Genomic DNA, 15091 nt, shown 5'->3' with positions numbered 1-15091 from the left:
ATCACTACACACACACACACACACACACACTCTTAAAAGTTTGCCTTGTAGAAATGCTGAGCCAGTGGCAAGGCATGCATGAATTGCATTTGTGCATGTGTGCAAGATACACATAAATATGTGTGTAAATCTCTTATTCCAATCCAAAGATTCAGAACGTTCTTGGACCAGACAAAGCTGGAAAGATGGCCCAGTTAAGAGCACTCACTGCTCTTGCGGAGGTCCTGGGTTTGGTGTCCAACACCCTTTTTTCTGTGCTCTGAGGACACCAGGCATGTACATGGTACACATACATACATGCAAAACACTCATACACATTAATAAAAATATTTTGTTTTAAAAAAGGAAAAGGAAGAAGAAAGTCTTGAACCAGATCAAGTTAAGGTTGGTTTCCCTGCATCTTTCTTCCCTCGCAGTTCTTCCCCCATGTTTATTGCCTTCTTGCATATCCAGGCGCTCTTCTCAGTGCCAGGCTCACAGCAGTGAGCAGATCACAAGCAGCATTCCAGGGCCAAGGCAGATGAGGTGCCCCATGAATAACAGCAGCAGAGCTCGGTAATGCTGCCTACAGGGACAAACGACAAAGTCAGGAAAAGGTGACCTGGGAAGGCCTCGTGGAAATAGTAGGGAGCAGACCTGGAGGAGGAGGATCAGGCAGTGCAGCTCTCTCAGGCAGAAGCATGGAAGCAGAGGGTTCGGAAGAGAGAAACTCTGGGGCCGGGGAAGAACAGCAGAACCCAGAGTGGCTGAGACAGAGCTGATATGACAGAGGAGGAAAAGGGAGAGTCAAAGAGCAACAGGATCAAGATGCAATAGGACCTTGTAGGTCAGCTGTCTCCATCTGAATGAAACCAAAGCTGTTGGAGAGCAGTGAGCAGAGGCAGGACATGATCTGTTCCCCTTGTAGAAAGATCCACATGACCTCATTCACACACACAGAGAGGGGGGGAGAGGGAGAGAGAGAGGGAGAGACTAAAGAGGAGGGAGCAGCAGCTACAATGCTGAAGACAGCAGCCTCTCTGATGGGGTTGAAAGACAACTCGAGAGGATTTACTGGCGGATAAGTGAATGGCAAAAGAGGGGGTATTGTGAATGACCCCCAAGTTTTTATCCACAGAGGTCATAGCAAGGCAGGGAAGTCTGCCAGAGACGGATTTGCTCTGGGCTTCAGGTGCTTGGGGATAACTACCAGACATCCAGTGAGTGTGTGATCGGGGGAGAGATGGAGGCTGGGGGTGGGACCTACGCTCTAGCTGGAAAGGAGTCTGCGGTATCTAAAGGACTTGTTTAGAAGTAAAGATTGACGGTGTCAGGGAGATGAGAACCCCAAAACAAACCTAGAAAGGAGTAGCCAGAACATGCGTCCCCAGGAGCATGTGGTCACTTGGAGATTATGGAAGATAGGCAAGAGTCTGAGGCCCCTTCTTACTCAGGTAGGATGAGATTGAGGCCTCGTTATTGTTGAATACAACAATAATATGGAAGCCGTGAGTTTAAGGGGAGAAATTGGAGGTGCGGGTAACAGCTTTCAGGGGATCCCCCTGTGCTGCAAAGGTGAGAAGGCACCCTTGCCTTTCTCAGGATTCCGCTTCCTGCACATACTCCATCCTGCCCCTTCAGCTGCTGGTTTGCTGCCTGAGCCTCTCGGAGGGAGTGGCCATGTTACATATCTTCATTAAACCCCCATCTCTCCCTAGATCCTCTCTGAAAGTGGTGAAGGCGGCAGCCCAGGTCTTAAATACATTGTGGCAGTATCGGGACCTCCGGAGCATTTACAAAAAGGTAAACATCCAAGGGGAATTGTGCCTCAATCAGCATTCCTCACAGCACACATTCTCCATCACTTACTGCGATGAAGCGCTATATTCCTCCTGAGATGTTGCTTTCTTCCTTTTAACTCCAGGATGGGTGGAATCAGAACCATTTTATTACACCTGTGTCCACGCTAGAGCGAGATCGATTCAAATCACACCCTTCTCTGTCCACCACCAACCAACAGATGTCGCCCATCATCCAGTCAGGTCAGTGGGCATTTGTGTGACAGAACATTGTTGGGGGCGGGGGCTGGGCGTGAGCTGATGCAGCCTGTCCCCTTCGGCACGGCCCATCAACCTAAGAGCCTGCTTTGACAGTTGCACTGCTAAGAGCCCGCTTTCTTCCATTTAAAAGATAATACCGCTTACATCTGCTGCAGTGCATTAAAAAAAAAAAAAACAGGGCCTATCCCCACACCTGGATGTCTGGATGCTGCTTCACCAGGTTTGGGGCAGGGACAGGACCCTGGTATCTGCATTTGACCATCTGGACCCGTAACCTGATGTGTCTGGGGAGGTGGAGGGTAATTTAAGAGGCACTGGCTGACCAGGAATGTCGTTGTGATCTGCCAGCTCTGCATAAGTTTGAAGTCTCCTTGTTGTCGCTGCTGCTGCTGTTGCTGTAGGCAGAGTTTTTTGGGTTTTTTTTCTCAGTTTTCTTGGTGAAACTTCTCAGAAACAGGCTCCTTGAACCCAGGCCTTTCTAGCTTTGCAGCGGCACTTCCCAGTTCCCTACTTTGCAGACTGACAACCCACCACCACCCCTCCTCACACTGTGGCCTTCTAGAAAGTTCCTGGACTTTAAGCTGAGGTCTTAGCAACTGTGCCTCCCACCCGTTCACTTAATGTAAAGAATGTTTTGAGTTTCACACTAAATTACATGTAAAGAAACCTTGTGATTGCAAAGTCAAACCAGGCCCGTGAATTTAATTCTTGCCTGGATGAAACAGGAAAAGAGATGCTTCTTACTTTGATTCGGCTTTAAACCACACATCCCCACACATATTGTGTGATGTCGTCTGCTGTGCCGCCTCTGACAGTCCTATTGCTCATGGGAACGAATGTGGACAAAAAGACTAATATCCCGCCCAGGGGCTCCAGCCACATGATTGAATGGCTACGGTTGTGCTGGGAGTTTCTTTTTGATTAGTTTGGTGTTTGGGTTTTTTGTTTTAAACATGATCTACACCTGCTCTGAGGTAGATATGTCTTGCTTTAAAATTATGAGCTGTTTTATTCAACAAGAACTTTGTTTTGGATACCCCTGATAGATAAGCCCTTATACTGTTCTTTTATTAAAAATATTCAGTGTGAAGCCGGGCGGTGGTGGCGCATGCCTTTAATCCCAGCACTCGGGAGGCAGAGGCAGGTGAATCTCTGTGAGTTCGAGGCCAGCCTGGTCTACAAGAGCTAGCTCCAGGACAGGCTCTAAAAAAGCTGCAGAGAAACCCTGTCTCGAAAAACCAAAAAAAAAAATTTTAGTGTGTTCGAGGACTTGGGAATAGGGATTGTCCGGGAAGCTAGTAGAGGTGGCTACCAGACAAGGGGCTTAAGAGCAGCCACAGAATCATCCCAAATGGATTAACACACAGCTACTTTGCAATGGATTTGCTACGTGAACCTTTCAAACATACAAGCAGAAGTGCTGGTGGCCCCACCCCAGTCCCTAGGTGGGATGTCTCTCAGCTGTCTAAGGGCTGATCCTCCTCCTCTGGCCCTGGTGAGGGATCTGCTTATGGGCACATCCACTGCCTAAGTAGTGTCAGCCCAAAGGGGAGCTGGTCTCTCCTGCCCTGCCTTCTTCCCAAAAGTGACATAGCACAGAGACATGGCTACATGTGCTCTCCCTGTCCAACACAGGCAGCCCGGTGTCAGTGAGGTGACAGCACACAAAAGACCTGTCCTGCAGGGCCCCCGGCAGGCTTGGCTCTGCCAAGACACAAGGACCACCACTTCCCAGTGAAAGGAATTAGCTTTCTTACAAACCACACCGTTATTGAGGAGAAGAGGGGGAGGGGGAACTCATGTGACCTGTTGACCTGTTTCTTTTCTTTTTTTTGGGGGGGGGAGCCAGGAAGAAAGAAACATCCAAAGGGGGATGTCTAGTCATTATCAGATATGTGGCCTAGGCATCACATGATCTGACATTAGCCTACCATAAAGAGAACTATAAATGTGGTGCACTAGGCTCTTCTAGACACATACAGATATTGTTTAAATGATCAAAAATCACCGCATGCCATATAAAATACATATATGATACCAAATATCTATACAGAAGTGCTGAGAGGGGTTTGTAAGCAGCTGAGCTGTGATTGGCTCTTAAGCTACTCCACTCAGTCCCCAAGGTTGGGTCAAGTCCCTGAGTCACCACTGCCTGCCACCCTCTTGCTGCAGCTGCAGCTAGGGGGTGGGCCCAGATGTCACCCTTGGGGGTATGGGGACGTAGGGTATGTTCATGGTCCTGGGGTCTGGCTGCTCTCCACCCTCTAAGAGCTGATTTGACTGTGGCATTGCTAATAAGCACTTTGTTTTCTGGAGCTGACAATCTGACTTCTCTCTCTCTTTTCCCCTTCTTCTTCCTTTGCCTCTCCCTTCAGTTGGCAGCACCTCCTCCTCACCAGCACTGTTAGGGATCAGAGAGCCTCGCTCTGAATACGATAGGACCCAGCCACCTATGCAGTATTACAATAGCCAAGGGGATGCCACTCATAAAGGCCTGTACCCTGGTAAGACGCCAGTTGGGTGTGTGATGCAATACCTGGAGGGACCACATTTCTGGGCGTTCAGCCGGCGTCCTGGAAACTAACCAGCCCATGCTCATATAAGACTGTCCCCCAGCAGCAAACCATGTCCCCGTCTGTCCCTTCCCTGCTACTTTCGGGGTTGTTGCCTTTTCTGCTTATTTTAAACTAGTCCAGCTCTTATAGTGATGTGATGGTCACCAATAAGAGCGGGCTGAATCCAGTGGTCACTCTGGATGCCCCAGGTGCCATTCCCTTGCTCCTGTCCCCTCCTGCTCCAGCACGAGTCCCTTATGTATGCATCAGAATCAAGGGCCCAGTGTAGTTCGTGGGGCCCGCATAGACCCTCCAGACTGGCTCCTAGTCTTTAATCAGTTTCTAAACTCACACTGATTAACAGCAGTTGAGCCCGTTTACATTTTCATGGAATAGAGTTTGAGTGAATTACAGACTAACTTATGATTTTCCTCAAGTGTGGTTATTTTTTAAGAATGAAATATTATAGTATTAAGTTTTATACCTGGTTCAGAAAAATGTGTATAAAATATTTTAAATTTGCCAACCCAAAGGTAATTGGTCCATTCTCAAAAATTTAAAATTTAGCAAATTAATTTTACTTTAATTTAAACTTACTCCAGAACAAGTCATGAGCAACTGCAAAACAAAAAGTACTTTTTCCTCAAAATAAAAAACAAAAAGAGGAAGGGAGGGGAAAAATACCTATTTATTAAAAAGAAAGAAATGAAAGCGGATGACAGCTTAACTGCTGCTGGGGGAGGAGTCTGAGTTTGCTGTTGTCGTTGAATTTGTGACTTCACAGAACTGTTTACTAATCAAGTAGAGTTACCATGGCAATTAATAGCTCAGAAAATTGCAGATGCTACATCTCAAATACCAAGCTCTGCGTGGAAGGGAAGCACACAGGCCAGCTGAAGCTCAGGCAGCGGCAGGTCTGCAGCAGCCTGCTTTGTTGCAAAGACTGCCTCCTGAGCATGCACCCTTTATCCTTGCTTGCTTCAGTAAACTTAATTTGCTTGGAATATGCTTTATTTTCCTTATTAAAAAATTAAAACCTTTGCTAGGTTTAGCAGTGATAGAAAGGCAGCTAGTGATGTCATCAAGAGTCAGCTCTGGGCTCTTGGAGACACCTGCCGAATCCCTGAGTGCTTCTCCGTTTACTACATACTTAACCACAGCAGACCCAGGACTGTGCCTCTGTAGCTCCCTGCCCCTTCCAGAAGCCAGGGTCTGACTCGCAGCTGCTCTGAAGGCACGAGGTGCATTCTGATGTTGCATTCTCTGATTCACACTGTGGCTCAAGGCCCTGGCAGAGCGATGTTCCTCAGCTCAGCACAGGGAGCCACGCTGCTGCTCCAAGCCTATCACAGAAGCCCCCAAGACTGAGCAGAGCTTGAGACAGCCCCTCTCTGTGGACCCTGCATTCTCATGCTTCTTGCTGCCACACACACAGAGAGAGCCTGTTTTTGCTGCTAGCCTCCCAGGCCCGGGAAGTGCTGTCCATATCCAGGGAGACTGGGCTGCTGCCCTTCTGCCTACGCTGGCACTTGGGAAGGTGGGAGCTATACAACCTGGTGGACTGGTATACTAAGTGATAGTTTTAATTTAATAAACTTTCTTACAGGCTCCAGCAAACCTTCACCAATTTACATCAGTTCCTATTCGTCACCAGCAAGAGAACAAAATCGACGGCTACAGGTGAATCCGCAATGTCATTTGTACAGAAGGCTGGCTAGCAGTCACACCTGAGGAACTTTGCTCCTCAGACCTGCACAGGGTTTAGATAAATTGTTTCCATCAGAGCTTCTGAGACTGCAGGCCTCTGATGGGGAACCTCCAATGCCTGCTCTTGGTCCAGCAGGTTCCCTCTCCCACCCCTCCCCCTTTCCATTGACCTATAAAGCCTCTTCCATCCTTGGGGGAGGCAAAGTTGGTGAGCTCACCTCATGCCCTCTTTGTTCTCTGTGGACACTTCACCCTCTCATCCCAGCTCCGTGGCTTAAAAACTGAGTCTGCAGCCCATTCCTGAGAGGGTTGTGTTTAGAGCCCCCAGACTCTGCTTCCAGGGCGGGGCCTTCTTGAGCCACCCTCAAGGACTATACCTGCCACACGTACCCCTTTCAACCACAAAACCAGGGTTTCCCAGCCAGAACTGTATTGTATCCTTCCAAATAAGGCCTCTTATCTAAGACCTCTATCTATACCATGATCTTTTTTATGTAAATAGGAAAAAAATATGAGTAGTTTATGCTCTAATTTTTGGTGGTTTTTTTTTTGTGTGTGTGTGTGTCTTACTGTTGCTGCTGAGCTCAAATTTTTAAGCTAAATCAACCCTCCCTTTTCAGTCTCATGAGTAGTCAGGGTTACAGGCATGCAAGACCACACCCAGCCTATGCTGTTTCTTTTGAAGGCAAGAGAAATCTAGCTCTGCCTTCAAAAGAGGAGATACTTAGCTAAGTATATTTTTTTAAACTCTGAAACACCATGAGGTGAGAATGAGTTTCAGATGGATGCCCATACCTATATGGTAAATTATTAAATTGTACTGAATTGGGGGGATTTGGGCAATATGAAGACAGACGTAAGAGCTATGACAATTTGCGGGCCTGGTGAGCACAGGAGGAGATGGGGACCAGGTGCCCTGTCCACACGTGCTCTTCAGAGGACCTCAGTGGCACGGCTTGCAGGAGTCTTGCCTCCAGAATCGTATTTGCCACCATGTCTCTGCAAACTGTTGTCTTCCTGCCATTGTTCACCCTTTAATGAGCTCATCAAACTACCTTACGTCTTTCTAAACTGAGTGGTGCATTCAAATCTACATCAACAGAGTAAATGTTTTAAAATATAATCCTATCACTACAGTTACTTGAAACCAAATCCTCAGCTCTCAAGTATGCCCATGATATGCTTAACTTTCCTGTGCAAAAGCTGCCTCCTCCTTGGGTCCACATCTGACAGGCTCCTCCACATCCCATGCCACCTCCCACTGAGGGCCTACCTTCTCCCGGGGCCTCAGACCAGGCTTGAGCAAACAAAGCCAGCTTGTGTATAAACATGATTTAAAATCCTCCCTCCTGTGAGCAAACATGGTGCGCACCTGAAACAGCATCTCCCCTTGAACCCACAAAGTACTTGAAAATGCGAAGGGGGAAGCCCACATCAGTGTTCTTTAAGTGTGTGTTTTTCTTGCTTGCCTTTCCATTCTGCCAGCAGCACCAGCAGCTGTACTATCAAGATGACGCCACCAGGAAGCCCTTGGATGCATACAGATTGTACCTACAGTCTCCGCGTAGCTATGAAGACCCTTATTTTGATGACCGAGTTCACTTTCCAGCTTCTACTGATTACTCAACACAATATGGACTGAAATCGACCACAAATTACGTAGACTTTTATTCCACTAAACGACCTTCTTACAGAGCCGAACAGTACCCAGGGTCCCCCGACTCCTGGGTGTAGCATCAACGATGCCCGTCGGGGAACTCTTTCTTTGTCACTTTGCTTGGACTGAGGTGAAGCGTCTGCCTTGCTGATCTGATGATGAGATGTGGAAGTGGAATGGAAGGAATGAGTGAGGAGTGTTGATTTTCTTTTTTGAGGAATTTTCAGGGATGTGAGGAAACCCTTGGGAGGGGACTTTCTAAGCTCTGTGTAGGTGTTAGGTCTAATTCCCGGTAGATCCTCGTGGTGACGGTGTGGGTGATGTGGTGAGCGGTTTGAGACACGGGTGAAGTAAGATGGGGTTATGTGTAGGTCAAATCAAATTACAGATGATTTTTTTAATGTGAATAAAGTTATGTTCAGATAGTTTGTACAGAAAAAAATAATAAAATGGATGCCCTTCATGTTTTATTGCTATAACTAAATGTCGAGATTGTATGCTATTATGTCTTGTAAAAATTTCTTCTGTTGGTGTAAATATGGAAATGCCACCTTGGTTAAGTGCCATCATTTGTAACGCAGTGTGTCGTTTGAAAAGAGTTGAAGAACTGACAGCCTAAAACACAGACGGGAAACCCAAGGAACTATTAGCGGTTGACAGCCAACTCTGCCATCCTGTCTTCAGTGGGTAGTGAGCCCTGGAAGCCCCTAGTTGAGTGCGACAGCAGCGCCATGCTCATCCCGCCTCTTTCACAGACAGGTCACTGCCATTTTCTATGCACATGGAAGAATAATAAATGTGGAAACGCCATCCCTGAAGGTGTGCTCTGGTCCCCTTTTTCCGGGTGTGATGGGAAAACGCAGACTGAGCGAACCCTTTGTGAGATGGGCCACACTGGGCATCGAGGATGTAGCCGCTCCCTTACTTGCCTGAGTATGTGTACTTCTCAGAGTTTTTGTTTTTGTTTGATAGCCTCTGCAGTGTTAGCAGGTTTTGCTTTGTTTCAGCCTACTAGATGTATTTAGCATCTCTTTTTGCCTCAGGGAAATTACGTCCGGCATCCTGGCCATACTGCCTTGGCAAGGACCACTTCCACCTACAACGTGACTTTTTGGAACTGAGTCATTACACGTGAGCAGCTGGACATTTGCTCGCTTGGCATCAGTGTGATAGAAGCCGGCACTGATCCTAAATATTATACTGAGTGCTGAATTACATACGGCCCTGGGGAGTCCTCACGGACACCGTAGGCATGTCCCAGTGCTACCATGCAGCATTGTGACTATAGAAAGAGACCCAAGAAACAGTGCTTTCCTGGATGGAAAAACAGCCTGAGGTTAGGATTCAAAGTAAAACAGATCCAAGCATAGGCAAGAGAATAGGTGACGTCTACAAACGGCGCCTTTCTGAGCTTTCCAGAGGACACCTAAGATATCTGACAGGGTCATGCTCTCTGTCACGTGTGCCCTGTTTGGACAGAGGAAGCAGCCTTCATATGACAGACGTCACTGGATTTTCCTGAGGGACTGACACAGACCACTGGACATCACACCTATTTGATCTCACATTCCAGAACCTGGTTCCTTGGTCCCTAGGTTTAAGTGAAGGCTGATTGCTAAGAGTCAGGAAACTTGGAGCCTCCAGAGCTCCAGGAACCATTTCTTATAGTGACTGTTTTGGCACTTACTGCCTTATTGCAGCAAATGCAAATCATAGTTGGGAACTCATTTGGGCCTCCCTCCAGTGCGACCCAGTGTAGCCAGAAAGGGGCCATGGTGAGGACTAGGCAGAAGATCTGAGGCCTTTGAACAAGTTATTGTGACTGGAGAAAAGGAATTGCAGGCAGAGACTCGCATCACAGATCAGCAGTGAAAAGAAACATAACCGCTAGAACTGTTGAGTCATTGTTACCATCCTGATAGGACCAAATAGCATCACCCCACAGCAAGCGGTGTGTGGTTCTGCAGAGCCAGGGTTGGCTGAGAATAACAGAGCCAAGGTTAGAAAGCTAAGCCAAGTCTTATGCGCCTGACTCCACCTTCCAGGCATCTGAGCAGCTTCCCCTAGGTGAGGTTCCAGCTGACCACGACCAACAGAACAAACGGACCAAGCCTCAAGTCCTTCCTGCTAAAGAGCTCCCTGGGTTAGTGTGCAGTGCAGACATGTGCAGACCTCTCGTTTCCTGGATACCATCCAGTTCTACAGCCAATGCGTTTAGACTTTGATGGCAGGATATGGAGTTTGCCAAGGAGAGTGGAGTGGGTGTGGAGTATTGTCACAGAACAGTGTCTTAACCTTGAAAAGCCATGAGACTTTTCTTTCTGTTGGTGTGTGTGTGTGTGTGTGTGGCCTGCATGTACACATGTGTGCCACATATGTGCCTAATACCCACAGTGGTGAGGCAAAGGCATTAGACACCTTGGAACTAGTTACGGGTGGCTGGGAGACAGTATGTGGATGCTAGGAACAGAATTCAGGTCCTTTGCAAGAACAAGTGCATTTAACTGCCAAGCCATCTCTCTAGCTCCCTAGATCATATTTTTGCCTCTGCCTGTTTGAGATTACATCCTTTGAAGACCATGATTTCCTAAGTATTGGAAATCATGACCACACAGCACCCCCATCATTAACCCCTGGTCAGCGTTTGTCCACCTGATTGCTGATTCTTACACTGAAATACTAAGTATTTGAGTACTAAGTGCTGATGGTTACACAAGCATGATCAGTTCACCCTCACAGTCAGTGTATACTCCATCTTCTAAGCTCTGAAACAAACGAGTAAATTACTAAAGGTGACAGCCAGTAAGTGATCAAGGCAGGGGTAGCCCTCTGGCCTAAACTAAATGCTGGTGGCAAATTCAGGCATTTGAATTCCAACTACATACTATCTATTAGATATTGTTCATTGCTACCTTAAATTTATCAAAGGAAACTTATTATCTGATGTGGGATTCCCCTCTATATGCTATAAATATTTTATTACCATTGTTTATTAAAGAAGCTGTTTCAGCCAGTGGCTTAGTAGATAAAGCCAAGCAGGAAACAAACAGAGATATAGAGAGAGAGTAGGCACAGTCAGGGAGATGCCATGTAGGAAGAACCTCTGGGATTTGGGGATTCTGATGGGCATTGCATTGAATCTGTAGATTGCTTTTGGCAAGATTGCCATTTTTACTATGTTAATTCTACCTACCCAAGAGCATGGGTGATCTTTCCATTTTCTGTTGTCTTCTTCAGTTACTTTCTTCAAAGATTTAAAGTTCTCATCATACAAGTCTACCACTTGTTTGGTTGGAGTTACTCTGAGATATTTTATGTTATTTGTGGCTATTGTGAAGGGTGATGTTTCTCTGATTTCTTTCTCAGCCTGTTTATCATCTGTATAAAGGAGGGATACTGATTTTTTAAGTTAGTCTTGTATCCTGCCATATTACTGAAGGTGTTTATGAGATAGATGTAGGAGTTCCCTAGAAGAATTTTTTAGAGTCACATATGTAAACTATCATATCAGCAAATAATGAGAGTTTGGCTTCTTTTCCAAAGAAGTATCCCCTTGACCTTTTGTTGTCCTAGTGTTCTAGCTAGAACACATCTTCAACAAATGATGCTGGCATAACTGGATATCAATATGTAGGAGAATGCAAATAGATCCATATCTGTTGCCATGCACAAAACTCAAGACCAAATGGATCAAAGACTTCAATATAAGTCCAATCACACTGGACCCCGGTAGCACAGACACAGAGAAACAATAAATGGAACCTCCTGAAACCAAGAAGCTTCTATAAAGCAAAAGACATGGTCAACAAGACAAAATGGCTATCCACAGATTGGGAAAAGATCCTCACCAACCCCATATCAGACAAATGACTGATCTCCAAAAATATACAAAGAATTCAAACTTGCCATCCAAAGAACAAATAATTCAATAAAGAAAATGGGGTACAGACCTAAACAGAACTCTCAACAGACGAATCTCAAAGGGCTGAAAGACACTTAAGGAAATGCTCAACATCCTTAGCTATCAGAGAAATGCAAATCAAAACAACTCTGAGATTCCATACTACACCTGCCAGAATGGCCAAGATAAAAAACACTGATGACAGCTTATGCTGGAGAGGATATGGAATAAAGGGAACACTCCTGTATTGCTGGTGGGAATGCAAACTGGTACAGCTACTTTGGAAATCAGTATGATGATTTCTCAGAAAATTAGGAAACAATCTACCAGCAATACCGCTGTTGGGTATCCCAAAAATGCTCAGTCATACCACAAGGACATGTGTGCAACTATATTCATAGCAGCATTATTTGTAATAGCCAGAACCTGGAAACAACCTAACCCCTCGACTGAAGAATGGATAAAGAAAATGTCATACATTTACACAATGGAGTACTACACAGTGAAAAAATAATGACATCTTGAATTTTGCAGGCAAATGGATGGATCTGTAAAAAAAAAAAACATATTGAGTGAGGTAGCTCAGACCCAGAAAGACAAACACTCTTAAGTGACTTTTAGACATAAAGCAAATAAAAAACAACCTGCAGTTCACAATCCCAGAGAACCTAGACAATAAAGAGGATCCTACGAAAGACACGTGGATCTACATAGGAAGTAGAAGAAGACAAGTTCTGAGTAAATTGGGAGGGGGGGAGTCACGGGAGGGGAAAGAAGGAAGGGAAGCAGAGAAATGTGTAGCTCAATAAAAACAAATTTTAAAATTTAAAAGAAAATAAAAATGTACCCAACTCTATCTTGTCCACCATGACATCACATGAGCCTCTGTGAGAGATTTCAATCCTGATCACTCCACTATGAATGCTGGCTCCTGCTAGACTGGTAACTCACTCTGTGAGCAGCATCTATTAACAAAGGCCCCATTAAAACGAAATCTATCACAATGTGACTCTAGCATCATGAGGCCTCAGTAATACCCTTAAATCAACACTCTTGCCAGGCCTGCAGATTGTGGCTTTGTTTCCATGATCAAGCTGGATCACAGAGAAAAACATTTGAAAACTTGGCCATTACTATTCATTTATTCAATGATTTTGAGTAGCACTGTTTATAGTAAGATTATTCCTAATAGCCAAAAACTGGAGGCAACACAACTATACACCAGCAGAGTGGATAAACAAAAATCTTATCCAAGAATAGGAAAAATTGTGAGATATATTTGTATCAAAATATTAGTCGACAACAAACAATGAGCCACAAATATGACCTGGACACATACCAAAAAACATGTTGTTCAAGAGAAGAAATTGGCAGAGGATACATGCTGAAGGATTCCCATGTAAGAACAGGGAAAAAACTCCCTGAATGTAACAGGGACCACAGATGTAGGTATGGGCAAAAGCTGTTTGGGATGGGTGGATTGATTAGGATGGCAATTACACAGGTGCATACATGCAGCGAGACTTCAAACTAGACACATCAGATCTACATTTCACTGTGTCAAATTATATCAATAATTACCTCCAAAAATTTCAAAGGAAAAGAGAGGAGTTGGGGAAAGGATCTGCAGAAGTGGAAAGGACAGGAGAGAAGAGTTGGGTGAATATGATCAAAAGTATGTACATGTATAAAATATAGTGAAACCTGTTGTTATGTATAATTAGTATATGCTAATAAAACTACTTCAATACATTAATAGTTTGTAAAGAAATAACATAGCCTGAGACATACTTTAATGACCTAGCACCAATGTGCCAGTGCATTCAAGTATACTTTTCATTTTCTTTTCTGAGGTTCAGTGTGGTTGGATTTATATTGAGGTCTTTGATCCATTTGGACTTGAGTTTTGTGCATGGTGATAGATATGGATCTATTTTCATTCTTCTACATGTTGATATCCAGTTATGCCAGCACCATTTGTTAAATATACTTTTTTTTTCCTTTTTGTGCCAAAAATCAGGTTTCAAAACTGTGTGGATTAATATCCAGGTCTTCGATTCGGTTCCATTGATCCTCCTGTTTTTATGCCAATACTAGGCTGTTTTCAGTACTGTAACTCTGTAGTAGAGTTTAAAGTCAGGGATTGTGATGCCTCCAGAAATTATTTTACTGTACAGGATTGTTTTGGCTATCCTGGGTTTTTTTCCTTTTACATATGAAGTTGAGTACCGTTCTTTCAAGGTCTGTGAAGAATTTTGCTCAACAATGTTCATAGCAGCATTATTTATCATAGCCAGAACCTGGAAACAACCTAAATGCCCCTTGACTGAAGAATAGATAAGGAAAATGTGGTACATTTACACAATGGAGTACTACACAGCAACAACAACAACAACAACAATAATAATAATAATAATAACAACATCTTGAATTTTGCAGGCAAATGGGTGGAGCTAGAAAACATTTTGAGTGAGGTAACCCAGACCCAGAAAGACAATTATATGTACTCTCTCTTAAGTGGTTTTTAAACAAAGCAAAGAAAACCAGCCCACAAATCAAAATCCCAGAGAACCTAGACAACAAGGAGGACCCTAAAAGATACATACTTGGATCTATTCTACATGGGAAGGAGATCATGACAAGATCTCCTGAGTAAATTGGGAGCATGGGTACCTTGGGAGAGGGTTGAGGAGGAGGGGAGAGGCAGGGAGTAGAGCAGAAAAAAATGTAGAGCTCAATAAAAATCAATTTAAAAAAGTATTTTTTTAAAAAACTGCTTCAAAAAATGCAATTGATTATAAACCTTTACAAAATCGCCACTTAGTTTCTCATGCAGAAGGTTCTAGAAAACAAATCCCTTTGTAGTTATATACACTAGCCTGTTTTTTGTTTTGTTTTGTTTTAAGCCGCTTTCTAAGGTACACTTCAAAAGATTCTGAGAAATGTGAACGTGTAAAGCGCCGTTAGCGCAGGAATGTAAAGCACCGTGTGTGCGCAGCTTTCGGACGAGCTGCGGTTATGCAGATTTATGTGTGTTGACAAGAAAATAATTTAAGACGGCTCAGACTTACTTGTGCTTAAAGCGCTGCCAAGAGAGGGAAGCATGTAGCCCTTTTACCTAATGATCCAAAGAGATGTGTAAACTAACACCCTGGCTGCCTGAGTTCCCCCAACTACAGGGAAGGAGTGTGGGAGCAGAGCCCTTTCAGCCAAGTTCCAGAAAGGTGTCAGA

The 15091-nt window shown here is 44.7% G+C and overlaps 1 protein-coding gene across 17 annotated transcripts in view; it reads left to right on the top strand.

Annotated features, from left to right (window-relative positions):
• The window catches only part of Pkp4 (plakophilin 4), a 208534-nt gene extending 199766 nt beyond the window's left edge, over window positions 1-8768 (top strand). For 9 of the 17 annotated variants that reach the window (XM_038336226.1, XM_038336222.2, XM_038336221.1 and 6 more), the window contains 5 exons: window positions 1698-1782; window positions 1904-2021; window positions 4415-4543; window positions 6201-6274; window positions 7787-8768. In XM_038336226.1, coding sequence (XP_038192154.1) covers window positions 1698-1782; window positions 1904-2021; window positions 4415-4543; window positions 6201-6274; window positions 7787-8035 — 655 coding nt within the window. In that variant the 3' untranslated portion in view covers window positions 8036-8768. The remainder of the gene's footprint in view (window positions 1-1697; window positions 1783-1903; window positions 2022-4414; window positions 4544-6200; window positions 6275-7786) is intronic. The other 8 variants (XM_038336233.1, XM_038336232.1, XM_038336231.1 and 5 more) reach the window with 3 other exon arrangements.
• The last annotated feature ends 6323 nt before the right edge of the window (window positions 8769-15091 follow it).

Source organism: Arvicola amphibius, chromosome 7 (assembly GCF_903992535.2).
Source record: "Arvicola amphibius chromosome 7, mArvAmp1.2, whole genome shotgun sequence".
Classification (NCBI taxonomy): domain Eukaryota; kingdom Metazoa; phylum Chordata; class Mammalia; order Rodentia; family Cricetidae; genus Arvicola; species Arvicola amphibius.
Note: the sequence above shows the minus strand (reverse complement) of the source record. Positions and strands in the feature narration are given on the sequence as shown.